Source organism: Colossoma macropomum, unplaced genomic scaffold (assembly GCF_904425465.1).
Source record: "Colossoma macropomum unplaced genomic scaffold, Colossoma_macropomum, whole genome shotgun sequence".
NCBI classification, from domain to species: domain Eukaryota; kingdom Metazoa; phylum Chordata; class Actinopteri; order Characiformes; family Serrasalmidae; genus Colossoma; species Colossoma macropomum.
The window spans coordinates 1-13683 of record NW_023494793.1 but is presented as its reverse complement, the minus strand read 5'-3'; the positions used below and the strand labels follow the sequence as shown (position 1 = coordinate 13683).

Genomic DNA, 13683 nt, shown 5'->3' with positions numbered 1-13683 from the left:
TCCAGCAGCACTGCTGTGTCTGATCCACTCAGACCAGCACAACACACACTAACACACCACCACCACATCAGTGTTACTGCAGTGCTGAGAATGATCCACCACCCAAATAGTACCTGCTCTGTGAGGGTCCATGGGGGTCCTGACCACTGAAGAACAGGGTAAAAGGGGGCTAACAAAGTATCAGAGAAACAGATGGACTACAGTCTGTAACTGTAGAACTACAAAGTGCACCTATATAGTAAGTGGATCTGATAAACTGGACAATGAGCGTAGAAACAAGGAGGTGGTCAGAATGTTATGCCTGATCTGTGTATATGTAAATACTATATGTACATCACTTTTATATTGCAAAATAACTTGTGATTTAGATTATTTTTTGCCATTAAGTTGTTCTTTAGAATGTGTGATCATTTCATGATAAATGGAGCAACAGAAATGATCTAAATAATCAATAATATACAATAAAAGCTCATTTCATCCATGTACATTTAAGTTAAGAAAACCTTTTAGGCTTATTAATGGTGCTAACATCCAAGCCAGAGGTCACCAGCAAGCAAGCCGATATGACTATATGGCTGTAGGTTTTTACTGAAATGAAAATCTGCAGCCACACCAGCCCTTTGTGGATAAAACAGTGACGCTGGTCTAAGCATTGACCTTATCTTCAGGATTGCATGAGTTCAATTGCCAGTAATGTAACAGACATCTGTGGTAAAAAAGTACAAACAAATGAGATATTATAAACAATGTCACACTGTTTTTTTTTGTAACAGTCACTTTTTCTGAACAGTGCTGGTGAAAAGCATGGGGTTTTAGTACAGTCTCTTCAGTGGAAAACACCACCAGTCAACCAGCAGTAAAGTAGAATTCACAATTAGTCACTTGGTTACCTCACATGATCATAAAGTGTTTGCAAGGATGTGCACCAAAGTCTACGGGTCAAGTCCAAGTCAGGTGGTGCTTAACCTGTATAGATGAAAGACTCCTAAATGGGGCTATTCGATTATAGTATTCGTTTTCATCTTCACTATCACATTATTGAACGTTGAATAGTCCTCATCTTCATCGTTCCCGCGCTCCTGTACGAGGTTCATGGTCCTAATGGGAGATTCAGCAATCACATAGTCATCTGTGTATGCACTATACGGGTAGTCATGCCCACTTGGGTCATTCAAAGTGCCCACTACCTGCCAAGCAGTACCTTTGACCTCCTCTGGATCACTGTAGTGTGATGTGGGTGCACTAGGTGTAATGGCACAATCTTCATGGTGTGCAGCTGGATGTCTTTGGGGGTGATGTGAGAATGTGGATGTGATGGCAGATTCATCTATGCTGTCATACATGTGTTTGTGCTCTCTTGGCTGTCTCCGCTGTCCTTGTGTCTTCACTACTTTGTTGATGGCAGACTCCACATTCTGGAAGATGGTGTTGCCTTGGTTAGTGTCAAACTCAAAGACTCCCTGCCCAGAGTCGCACCTTCTCCCAGCCTCAAAAGAAAACACTGTCTGTTTTAACAAGGACAAAAATATAGAAGATTGGCAGCTTATTGAACTGTTTAAAGGAATAACTGTAGAAAATGTTGCAAAAAATGCAGAAAAAATGCACCAAAGTTGAACAAGTTTTCCCTTAACCCCACTATTACCCCAGGATGTCATCAACCAAGCGAGACATGTTTAGTGTCTGAAGTACATCTTTAGTATCTTTACACTGGAGACACAAGGTTAATGTAGCTAGTGATGGAAGGTTATACTCAGCACCTGCCTCAAAGCGTGTGGAGTTAATCTAATAGTGTTCAGTATCTCTAACAGACTTGAGTATGTGGTTTCTGACCCTGTAGGACTCTGTTATATATAAAAATAACAAATGTACAAATTATTTTCAGGCTTCTAAATGGCTGCAACCACTCTTTTTAGCCATGCACTATACTTTGTCCATTTTCATAGGCATCAATAGACCTCTGAAGTCCTGCTGTATTCAGCATCATGCCCATATTAGCAAAAGGGTGTCTAAGCTTCTTCCTCTATGGGAAAACGAACGGCTCTATTGTATTCTGTGGTAAACAAAAGTGTTCCAGTATATTTTTCTTCTTTCTTGTGTACAAATTTTCCCTGAATGTCACTGGATTCTCTGAGTTACTCAAATTCTAGGCTACTTTGATGTTTGTTGGTTTGCACAAGGTACTTTGGTGATGTTGAAATCAGTTCAACGTGCAAAAATTCAAGCGTTAGCTTGCATGTAGTATTACTCATAATTTATTTTTTTACTGACCTCATAATTTAGAGGATCCTAGGGAAAAAATGTATGTACAGCAAAATTGACAAGGTTTGGAACATTTTTGTGTGCAGCACAGTGCGATAAGGTGTCATTCTTGAGAGCATGTAAATTTCTCCCATAGAGGAAAAAAGTTTAGACATGGGGTTCCTTATTTGGCCATACGGCTAACTGGACGAGGTCTAAAATTCTATTATATGTTGGGTATGTTAGCCTTCGCTGCAAAAAATTAATGACAAAAAAGAATAAAAGTAAACCAAACCAGGAAAAAAGGTGCTTGAATGATCTCTTCTGAAGCAGAGGAGTCGTACCTTGTCCCGCCCGTACCTCCTGAGGAAGCGATATGGCCAGCTATAGAGCACTTCTCCTGTCTTTGGCTCTTTCAGAAGGAGGCTGTCAAAGTCGGTCTGTAACAGGTAATGTCCTTGTAGGCCACACCTCTTCGCAGCATCTGTATACCGTACTGACACCTTAAAGTCCTTCATCGTTGAAGCCACTATTAGAGAAAGGGTTCTTTTAATCTCAAATAAAGAGAATAAACAGTATTTTAGCTTTGTTAGTGTCTTTTTAGTTAACCTTTAAATGGTCACTAGCAGCCCATGATCTTGCTTCAAAGTGATATCTTGGAAAGTCATATTATAATTATATGTAATAGTTCTGATTTCATCTTTAATTTCAAGTTCAACCACAAACAATCAAAACAAAACCACAACCAAAGCTGGTCACTTTTCCGTGACTTCATCCTAGACTAGCTCTGCTGCTGCTCGTCCCTCTGTCTCTCTCTGTTCCCTCTCCGCCCTTTTTAAAAGGCGCTCACGACACCTGAGACCAAGACATCTGAGCCGAGAGGGAACGAGAGCTCGTTGCTCCGCCTCCTTGTTACCACCCCCGCCCCGCTCCGCACTAACAAAGCTGTTAACCCCTTAAAATCTAGGGCTTATTGTTCATTAACTACAGTGCAAACTGGCTGAGTTATTCGTAGGTCATAAAAGTGTATAATTACCAATAAATGTCAGGCTGTTAATAACAGGGCTGTGTACAAACTTGGTGCTAGAAAAAATATTTTAAAGGAAGATTGTAGCACTGATATAAAACATCCATATTAATACTTCAAAACAGTGTCCATCTCAATGTGCAGTGCCAGCGTTGTCACAGTTTTAAAGCATGTACAGAATGTAAACATTTTAAATTTGAATGTCCTGAATTGTAATTTTACATTTTGTGTAATATACAAATAAATCATTTTCTCCACAACAGTTCAGATTTCCCTTAGCTGAGTACAGCTGGGTCTTATGACTAGCCTACAGTTTTTTAAGTGCATGATCAGTTCCTTTCAAGGAGAACTCCATCGATTTTTCAAAATTCCCCCAGAATTAACTGGCTAAGATGTAAACAGAGCGGTTCAGAGTGGTTCAGAGTGGTTTTGTGTGAAACGCTCCGTTCTAGATAAACTTACCGAGTCAGAACTGTTCACAGTGGAGGTGATAGGAACCAGACGTCCACCTCTAAAAGCTCCCTCACAGAAAGTTCCTACATGAAATGGTTATGAATTCACTGCCTGATGACTGAGACACTGTTTATGATAGTTTTGTGATGGAGTTTTGGTCCAAAACTTATTTTAATCAATTGACTTTAATCCAGTCATGGTGGAGGGATACATGAGGAGTGTTTAAGGCAAAATATTCCCAAAGAAAGTAAGTCCACAGCTAAAAACAGTCACAAGTCCTCTGAAATAGCAAAGTCTGGCTCACATTTACAGTGACTGTATAGGGTAAAAAGAAATGTACACAGTTTTACCCAAAATGAACAAAATGTCTGAAATTTGCTTCTTTAGTTTTAGCTACAAGCCTAATGTTGCTAACAAGCAATGCAAGCTAATATTCTAATTAAAAAATGTCTGCATAATTCCATCATTAAGTGGTTTAGTGTGAAATGTTCCTTTCAGGAGAAACTTACGAACTTAGATGTCTTTACAGTGGTGGTGATAGGAACCGGGGTCGCCATGACTACAACACAAATATAGACATTTTATTAACTATTCAAACCAACCAGTGAACCTACACGAGTCTTCTGAGCTTGTATTTAAGTTGATAATAGTGTTGATGATGGTGAAATTTTGGTAAAAAGTTTTTACAATCCCTGAATGTACCCCTCCTCATCCCTAAACTATCATAAAAGAATGTCTTAGTCATCGTGCAATGGATTTATTACCATTTATCCATCAGTTTTCTGTGAGGGAGCTTTTAGAGGTGGACGTCTGGTTCCTATCACCACCACTGTGAACAGTTCTGACTCTGTACGTTTCTCTAGAGCAGAGCGTTTCACACCAAACCACTCTGAACCACTCTGAACGACTCTGTTTACATATTAATGATTTGATTATGCATAATTTTTGAAAAATCAGTGGAATTCCCCTTTAATTTGTAATTGATGAGGTCCCAGAACACTGAGTAGGGAAGGATCCCAAAAAAAGTTGCTGCAGACACACAGCTCAGTGTGAAGTTTCCCCAATAACGTTAAAGCTAACGAGTGTTAACAAGGCTCTTAAACCTATGGAACCGAACGTCTTGCTGGAAATCCATTCTGAGAATCTGCCCACGCTGCACATAGGAAAATGTACCTGAATCAAAGCTTTCTACCAACATGTTCTACCATGTTTCTATCACTGTATGCCAGATGTTAGACGCACTGTTTTTTTTAGCACGCAAGTGCATTCAGAGTGCCATTCAGATCTGTAAACACTTATTATTGTTTTCTTTATTATTTTGTAATTATACAGTGGGACTGATGTTCCTGTCCATGCATTTTCTTTTATTCTTCCTTTAAAAAGGTAGTTTGTGACACAAAAAAGGGTACAGTCTTAACAAAAAGGGTTACAGTACTGAAAAGGGGTTCTCTGACTTAGTAGAACTATTTTAAAAGGAGTCATTTAAAGAACCATACACAGTTGTTTTTCCATCATAGAGAAGAACCATTTGATCATGCAAAGAATGATTAATGCATTCAGATGGTTCTTTGAGTGCTCATTGTTCTAAATAAAACTGCTGTCTTTACTAAAGAACCCTTGACCCTTTTTAACCCCTAAGAATAGCCAGTTTTCATTAAAGTCCCTGTAGTTACTGAATAGTAAGCCTCAGTATGTAATATGGGTGGGATTTTATGGAGTTAAAGAGTGGACTGTACAGGTACCCCAAGATACAAACAATGTTAATGGCCACACAAAGGTACAACATGAAATCACAGCAGTGGTAGCGCATTTGCGAGTTATAAACAGTGTCTGTGTTGGATTTATTGCACTCTCTGTCACCCAAACAGGGTTCGAAAACCAAATGTATAAAAAACTACTGTTATTTGTGTTGATATGTCTCTATGGTTCATCGCATGAAAGCATGTGGACGAGGTGCCGGATCCAGTCTGGGAGGTGGTGGATCTGAAGCCGCCTTGTTCCAGCACAAATAAATGTATCGAATATCACAATTTTAAAAGGTGCGATACTCTTATCATCTATTTCACGTCACGTGGTTCTTTTTTTATTTAACCATTCCTTTTGTACACTGTTTCATTTTTAAAAATGTATGCAATAGAAAAAAAATCACTTAATTATAAGCTATACAAACAGAACCTCACCAGTTAATACATACAACCACATTTCCAAAAAAGTTGGGATGCTGTGCCAAATAATTTAATAAATAATTTAAGTAAATAAAAACAAAATGCAATGATGTGCAAATCATTTAAACCCTATGTTTCATTGTAAATAGTACAAAGACAAATTAAATGTTGAAAAATATGCCCATTTTGAATTTGATGCCAACAGCACGTTCCAAAAAAGTTGGGATGGGGGAACAAAAGGCTGGTACAGTTGTGTAATGCTAAAAAAACACACTTCGTGGTTGATTGGCAACAGGTCAGTAACATGATTGGGTATAAAGACCATCTCAGAGAGTCTTTCAGAAGTAAAGATGGGGAGGGGTTCACCACTCTGTGAAAGACTGCACCATCAAATAGTGCAACAATTCAAGAATAACATTTCTCAACATAAAATAGCAAAGAACTTTTGCTTTTCATCATCTACGGTACATAATATCATTAAAAGATTCAGAGAGTCTGGAGAAATCTCTGTATTTAAGGCCAAAAAAACAGTATTTGCTGGCCACAATCTTTTGGCCTTCAGGCAGCACTGCATTAAAAACAGACATGATTCTGTAGTGGAAATCACTGCATGGGCTCAGAAACACTTCTGAAAACCACTGTCTGTGAACACAGTTCATCACTGTTTTTGCAAGTTTAAACTCTAAAACGCAAAGAAGAAACTACATAAACAGGATCCAGAAACGCTGCCACCTTCTCTGGGCCTGAGCTCATTTAAATTGGACTGAGGGGAAGTGGAAAAGTGTCCTGTGGTCTGACGTATCAACATTTGAAATTCTTTTTGGAAATCATGGACACTGTGTCCACGTCTTTTTCAGGGAAGGCCTTGATTATTTCAGCAAGACAATGTCACATTCTGCATTTATTACAGCAACAATTCTCCATATTAAAAGAGTCCAGATGCTACACTGACCTGCCTGCAGTCCAGACCTGTCACCACTGAAAACATTTGGCACATTATGAATGAAAAAAATAACAAAGGACACTCTGAACTGATGAGCAGCTGAAATCCTGTATCAAACAAGAACAGGAAAACTTTCAAAACTACAGCAGTGTCTCCTCAGTTCCCAAACACATTTATAAAATAACATTTTTCAGTTTCAAAATTTGATATGTTGTCTTTGTTGTATTTTCCTTTAAAAATGTGGTTCACATGATTTGCATATCATTGCATTCTATTTTTATTTACATTCTGCACAGAATCCCAATTTTTTTGGAAATGGTGCTGTAGTTTAACCATGCATACATAGTTTGAACACCAATTGGAGAGATTAGAGAGATTATAATGTCGATTTCCTGTTTGGTGAAGAATGCAAAATGAATGAAAATGATCTCACTATACTGGAAGATCATTTTGCTGGTTTCATGAACATTTTTTACAACAAACAACCTTATCTGTCAATACCATGAGATAATTTTACCTAATAAAATGACTTAAAACAAGTAAAAAATAGATATATTAGATGTATCGACTAGATTTAAGACAGTTTTACATGCCAATAAACCATTTTTTGCAGTGCATCTAACCACCACCCCCCCCTTCACTTCCTCCCTGTGCACCATGTTGGGGTTTGCACTGGGCTGGGCATTTCTTGCTACCTGTTGAAATGCCTGTTCACAGTGTTTCTGTATCCCCTTCTGTGCTGATGCTACAGTATTTGTGTCTCTTTATGACTGAACTTTATTTTTTGTTTTAAAATTTGTTGACTTCTCAATAATTTCAACCTTTTCGGCTTGTAAATCCTGCGCCTCAGCGTCATGTGGTTAGTGGGTGGGGCTGTGTGCAGTTTGCATGATAATCTGCCTTGTTAGTAAATTGAATGTTAACTCCAGGCGCACTGTGGGTGCATATTGCGGTCGCATCAAGGCACATTCTGTGCTGCAGCTGCGCTCATACGTATACTTTTAGCACCAATAGTTCTTCTGTTCAGAGGGTGCTCAGGTGTGGAACCTAACAGATGGAATGATGCTTTGCCTCACTCACCTCCTGCAGGTGTCTTCCCTTTGCAGATGAAGTCAGGAAGCCTCAGTTCACAGATCGTCTGCCTCAGCATAGCGACCTCTTTCCTCAGGGCCTGGTTATCATTCTTCAGAGCCGTTTTCTCCCTTCGTTCCTCCGTGATCATCTTCTTCAGCTGAGCGTTCTCCTGAAGTATACTGAGATTTTTGGTGACCTCCACCAGTACGTGTCTCTGCAGTGCCTCTATTTTGTAGTGATCTCTGACGTGAGTCTTGCAAAAGGAGGCGAGGCAGGTCATACAGGACTTGTACGCTCGTAATTTCCTTCCTTCACACAGATCACAGGCCACATCTCCAGCCTCAGCGTAGCGAGGGCTCAGCATGTGTTCTTGAGGGTCTTCTGGTGGTGGGTTATTAGCCACACGTATATAGCTATGTGTAGATGACATCATCCCAGACATCAGACTAAAAAAATGAAATAAACTATTAGATAATATCCAGTTTACATAACACTTATTAAGCCAATCCATACCTAGAACCCATATCACACATGTAAGTTATAACACAGTAATAAATAAATACCCAGAAATAGTTCATCTCAGCTCAGATGCATCATCATATATGTTTGCATGTATGTATGCACCCAGTCACAGGACCACATACAGATTTATTCTATAAGCATTTTGTTAAAATACTTCTTACATGTATTTATGAAAGAAACAAGTTGTTACCAGTTTGAACTGTTTAGAACCAGTGAGCACATACAGCTTACTGAGATCGGCCATGTGCTGCAGGCATGTTTCATGCATGAACTGCTTGTTTTACATAGGGTTTCATTTTAAATACACATGACCTCACTTAAGATTGCTAAGATTGCGAAACAATTCTCATTTTAAAAAATTGTTATGTTTTACCTTTCATTGTCAGGGTCCCTTTTAAACTCAATAGGGCGGCTCATAGAGCTGTCACTCATCTTTGACTTACAGCCAGGTGACTCTGGCCTGGCCATCATCACGCTTTAGGAGAAATATCAAAGAATTATTACGTGAAACATTCCAAAGTTTCTTTTATTTTAACAATATGAGAGTCTGAATTTACGTATTGCTCTGTACACTGAAATATCCCACCTTAAACCGTTTCTTCTTCAGGGGAATTCCAGTCTGGATGTTGTCACTGTATGGGGTGGACCAAAGCTCCGTCCTGTTTTTGGCTAAAGAGAAGTGGCAAATGGTCTTTACTGTCATTCCTCAGTATAACTTGTGATGTCATTCTTTCAGCCCAAAGGTGCAACACACAGCAGCAGTACATTGCAGCTGTCCAAGCAGGCAGCATTTTGAGGCAGCATTTGCGCTCCCGAGACGAAGGCTGTCCCATTCAGAAAGGCAGCCTAAGTCAGATGCCTTCTAAGGTGCCTTATTTCACCCAAATCTGAAGGCAGCATCACATGCCTCTTTCTCAGCGAAGGCAATCCCCCAATACTGCCCACTGGCTGAGAGTTCCACCGCTTCAGTTTGATAAACATGGCAGACGGAGTGACCGTTCCTGTTGAGGAGTCTACAAATTTATTAGTTATAATAGTTTAGTTTATTTATTTATTTACTTCTGTCTTTACCGTTTTGACTGAGTGGTGTACTTGTGTAAAACTTCTAACATATTTGTGTTTGTAGATCACTAGAAACTGTTCCTGTGGTTAAATTTAAGCAGTTCACTTGTCTAACATGATCTGGCAGTGCGTTTGTAACTCATTAGGTGAAACGAGGAGCTGAGGAAGAGGAGCTGAGGAAAAAGAGCTGAGGAAGAGGAGCTGAGGAAAAAGAGCAGAGGAAGAGGAGCTGAGGAAGAGGAGCTGAGGAAAAAGAGCTGAGAAAGAGGAGCTGAGAAAGAGGAGCTAAGGAAAAAGAGCTGAGGAAGAGAGGCTGAGGAAGAGGAGCTGAGGAAAAAGAGTTGAGGAAGAGGAGCTGAGGAAGAAGAGCTGAGGAAAAAGAGGTTGAGGAAGAGGAGCTGAGGAAGAAGAGCTGAGGAAAAAGCTGAGGAAGAGGAGCTAAGGAAGAGGAGCTGAGCAAAAAGAGTTGAGGGAGAGGAGCTGAGGAAGAGGAGCTGAGAAAGAGAGGCTGAGGAAGAGGAGCTAAGGAAAAAGAGCTGAGGAAGAGAGGCTGAGGAAGAGGAGCTGAGGAAGAGAGGCTGAGGAAGAGAGGCTGAGGAAGAGGAGCTGAGGAAGAGGAGCTGAGGAAGAGGGGCTGAGGAAGAGGAGCTTTTGAACATGTTCCTAACATCGCCAGTCACCAGTGAGGAATTTCTCAAAACAAGACAATGTCAGTTATACAACAGTTAGTTCCGGCCACGCAAGCTGATTGGTTGAGAGACTAACTGTGTCACCATAACATCATAACAAACAGAAAATGGACACTTTTAAGATCACGTTTGACCGACAGCCGATTTGGTCAGACTCTGAAGATGAGACGACACTAAATTCCCAAACTGTCATCACCACTGAGCAGCTTTTCAGTCGGCAGCTGTGACAGAAGAACAGCTGAACAACCTGGAATCAGCCAGAAATGAACCCAACACCATTCGCCAAACTAAATGGGCTGTAAGATGCTTTACAGACTGGCTGGAACAAAACAACATTAATACTGATCTGGCAAAAACTGACAAAACTGAGCTGAACTTGATATGGCGGCAGTTTTATGGCTCAGTCTGATTTGGTCAGACTCTGAAGATCAGACTACACATTTGGCGAATGGTACTGGGTTCATTTCTGGCTGATTCCAGGTTGTTTAGCTGTTCTTCTGTCTCAGCTGCCGACTGAAAAGCTGCTCAGTGGTGATGACAGTTTGGGAATTTAGTGTAATGAGCTGGAGAACGAACTGCCGGCTGTGCAGCGAGTGGGCGGAGCTCGTTACTCTGACGTAGCAACAAGCTGCTCGTTAATGAACTATAATTTGGTGAAGGAACTGCGAACATTAAAACATATTAAATGCCGCGTTCACGGCCCAGTTTATTAATTTATTACTGTATTTATTTAACTGTTGTATTAAAGCAGTAGAACACTGGAGGAGTGTGTTATCGCCAGTAACATCACGGCTGTGATGATCTACGGCGACCAAATCACAGCCGTGATGTTATTTCACTGTAACACACTCCCTCTGGGTTCTACTGCTTAATTATCTAGATAACTCGTCCCAGAAGTCAATACCATTTAATAGAAGGAGTATTAAGGGAATTCTTTATTGGACATTTTAGACTGAATTATCCAGCTAACTTTGAAATCCTGCCTCATGAATGTATTCAGGGTTTGGGGCTGCTGGCAAACTTTCAGAATAAAGCCTAAGAAATGCAAACACACTAAACTTGCCTTACAGACCAGGTTTAGATGTTGAAACTAGTTTTAATCCTTGTGTTCTTGCGCGCAGCATGACACTTGTGGAAACAACCAAGCACGTGACACATATGGAGGAGCTTTAGCTGACTGCAAACAATCAAGGAAAGTGGTAAGGTGGCAAAACTATAAAGTCTATAATGTTTTTGTATTTAAAATGTTACATTTTACAGTAAAGAAGTTACTGAATTTTAAAATGTTTAAAACATGAATTAAAATTAAACTGGTGAGTTCATTCAAATTTGGCTCCTTAGTTAGTTGCAACAATAAAGCACTCTTTAATGTATTTGGCATTACAGTTTTTGGTCCTATAGTTTAGAAGCTATTGATTTTTATTTTTGTGCATAAAATACAATTTATAATTCAACCAAACCATTAACTTAATTAGGTTCTGCTAATTAAACTAAACGCTTGCTGTAGTAAGCTGCAAGAACAGAGCCTTGTTGAGTTTGTATTTACAGTTTTGGGCCCTACATTAAAGAAACTATTGAATTTTTTAATATTGAAAAATTAATCTTCAATAAAAATCTCTTCAAATTCTGCTTCCTGTAGTCAGTTGCAGTAATAGGCCACTCTTTACTGCATTCGATTTTACAATCATGGCTTCTACAGTACAGAAACTATTGAATTTTCGGTCTATTTAATATTTATGAAAATTTAACATGATGTGTAATTTAAATTCTGCTTGCTGAAGGTCTGAGTTGCTTGGGTTTCAGCTGAGCCCTACAGTATAGACGCTATTGAGATTTTGACGTTCAGGCCAAGGCTTGCACATAAGGACACGCACTTTGACGACGGTCCCTTACTTTTGTGCGTAAAGCTCCGCTTAATGCCCGGTTCAGTTTGGGGTAATGTGTCGACAATTTCTTTCAAAAAGCAATTGCAGTAAAAAGAAAGAGTGCAGTCAGGAGCTCGAGCTCTGTGGAGGAAGAACACGTAAGAGAAAAGTTCGTCATATGCTCTATCTTAACGCTGCTGACGTCAGAAGTGCGAAGGTGTGTCAAATCTGGAATATAAAAGCAACCGTGCCGCGGTGAGCTCTCCTCCGAGTCCTGCGGGTGCAGATCAGAACCATACCTGATATTAAACATTACAGATAGAATACATATCAGATCTAATAGTCTTACCGAGCGTCCATTTGTTCCAGTGTATTCTTATGTTCTAAGTTGTTTTGGTTCCTCATTTTGTTCCTCATTTCCTTTTTAATCCTCTGAGCTGTGGAGGAGGAGGTGGAGCTCAGAGCTTAGAACGTTTCCTGTTTGATGGAATGTAATTTTTTTCAGAACCTTTATGCAAAATAATGGGTACATAAGTTAAACAGCAACATCAATAATAATAATGATAATTAGGCACATCAATTAGTAAATTGATAATAAAAGAAGAAATAACAATATATCAGAGCATGACCGCTCACTTTAACTGTCAGCTCATTACCTCTCTACAGCACAGTGAAGACTGCTGGTGTGATTTAGGCCTGTAGCCTAAATGTCCAAAACAAACATTTTGCAAGTAAACAAACAAACAGTTGGTAGGTAAAGATGTTTGAAATGTAAAGAAGATTTTGAAATGAAATCTTTAAATTCAGCATGTTATGGTTAATCACCTCCCACCAACAGGAGCCACTCCTTCAGCCTCCAGAGATGTTTTTGCACCAAATAAAACGATGTAGGTTTCAGTAAATAATGTCAGTAATGAAAAAAAAAAAATAACGCATAAAATGGTGGGCAGCTTCTTGTGGGACATGAAGAATCCTTGTTATCATTGATAAATAAACCTAATTATGAAAAAACTAAAAAAATAATTAATGAAAAGTTTAAAATAACATGAGAATAGTGAGGCGTTTTTATAGTGAGGGGTTCTGTAGGAATTGGACACTGAAACTGAAATTGAGTCAAAATTAGAAACGAGTTTTTTTCAGTTACTGAGCTGTTCGTGTGAATCACAAAATCCAGCCTTAAATTACTTTCATCTCCACCTTGTTTCCTACAGGGCAGCACCGTTTTGAAGCAGGTGAAGCTCACAGCACCTGAAATATCACTGTGTGAACGCTGTCAAGGGAATTTGACGGCGTTTTATGGCCATTGTTAGTAAAAATAAAAATAGTAGACTTCGAGAATAAAGTCGTAATATTTGGAGGATAAAGTGAGCTAACTGTAGGGGGGCTAACTGTAGAGGGGCTAACTGTAGGGGGGCTAACTGTAGAGGGGCTAACTGTAGGGGGGCTGCCATAACGCATTAGGGTCTCGGTTGCTGTACTGTAGGGGGGCTGCCATAACGCGTTGGGGTCTCGGTTGCTGTACTGTAGGGGGGCTGCCATAACGCTTTGGGGTCTCGGTTGCTGTACTGTAGGGGGGCTGCCATAACGCGTTGGGGTCTCGGTTGCTGTACTGTAGGGGGGCTGCCATAACGCGTTGGGGTCTCGG

General features: G+C 39.8%; 1 protein-coding gene across 1 annotated transcript; it reads right to left on the bottom strand.

The window, feature by feature from the left end:
- Nucleotides 1–786: 786 nt before the first annotated feature.
- Nucleotides 787–12468, bottom strand: LOC118814122. Its single transcript, XM_036579783.1, has 6 exons — nt 12388–12468; nt 9009–9091; nt 8796–8897; nt 7907–8346; nt 2583–2767; nt 787–1505 (listed from the first exon to the last, which is right to left on the bottom strand). The coding sequence occupies exons 3-6, from the start codon at nt 8891–8893 to the stop codon at nt 996–998; spliced, it is 1233 nt and encodes a 410-aa protein (XP_036435676.1). The 5' UTR covers nt 8894–8897; nt 9009–9091; nt 12388–12468; the 3' UTR covers nt 787–995.
- Between the last annotated feature and the right edge of the window lie 1215 nt (nt 12469–13683).

Bases quoted from the DNA above. Each gene is read 5' to 3' on its own strand.
- LOC118814122 (XM_036579783.1), bottom strand. From the start codon at position 8,893: ATGATGGCCAGGCCAGAGTCACCTGGCTGTAAGTCAAAGATGAGTGAC. The intron at 2,768-7,906 runs GTGAGTGAGGCA...TTTCTCTAATAG, and splicing joins AGGGAAGACACCTGCAGGAG to TGGCTTCAACGATGAAGGAC. The intron at 1,506-2,582 runs GTACGACTCCTC...TTGTTAAAACAG, and splicing joins GGAGGTACGGGCGGGACAAG to ACAGTGTTTTCTTTTGAGGC.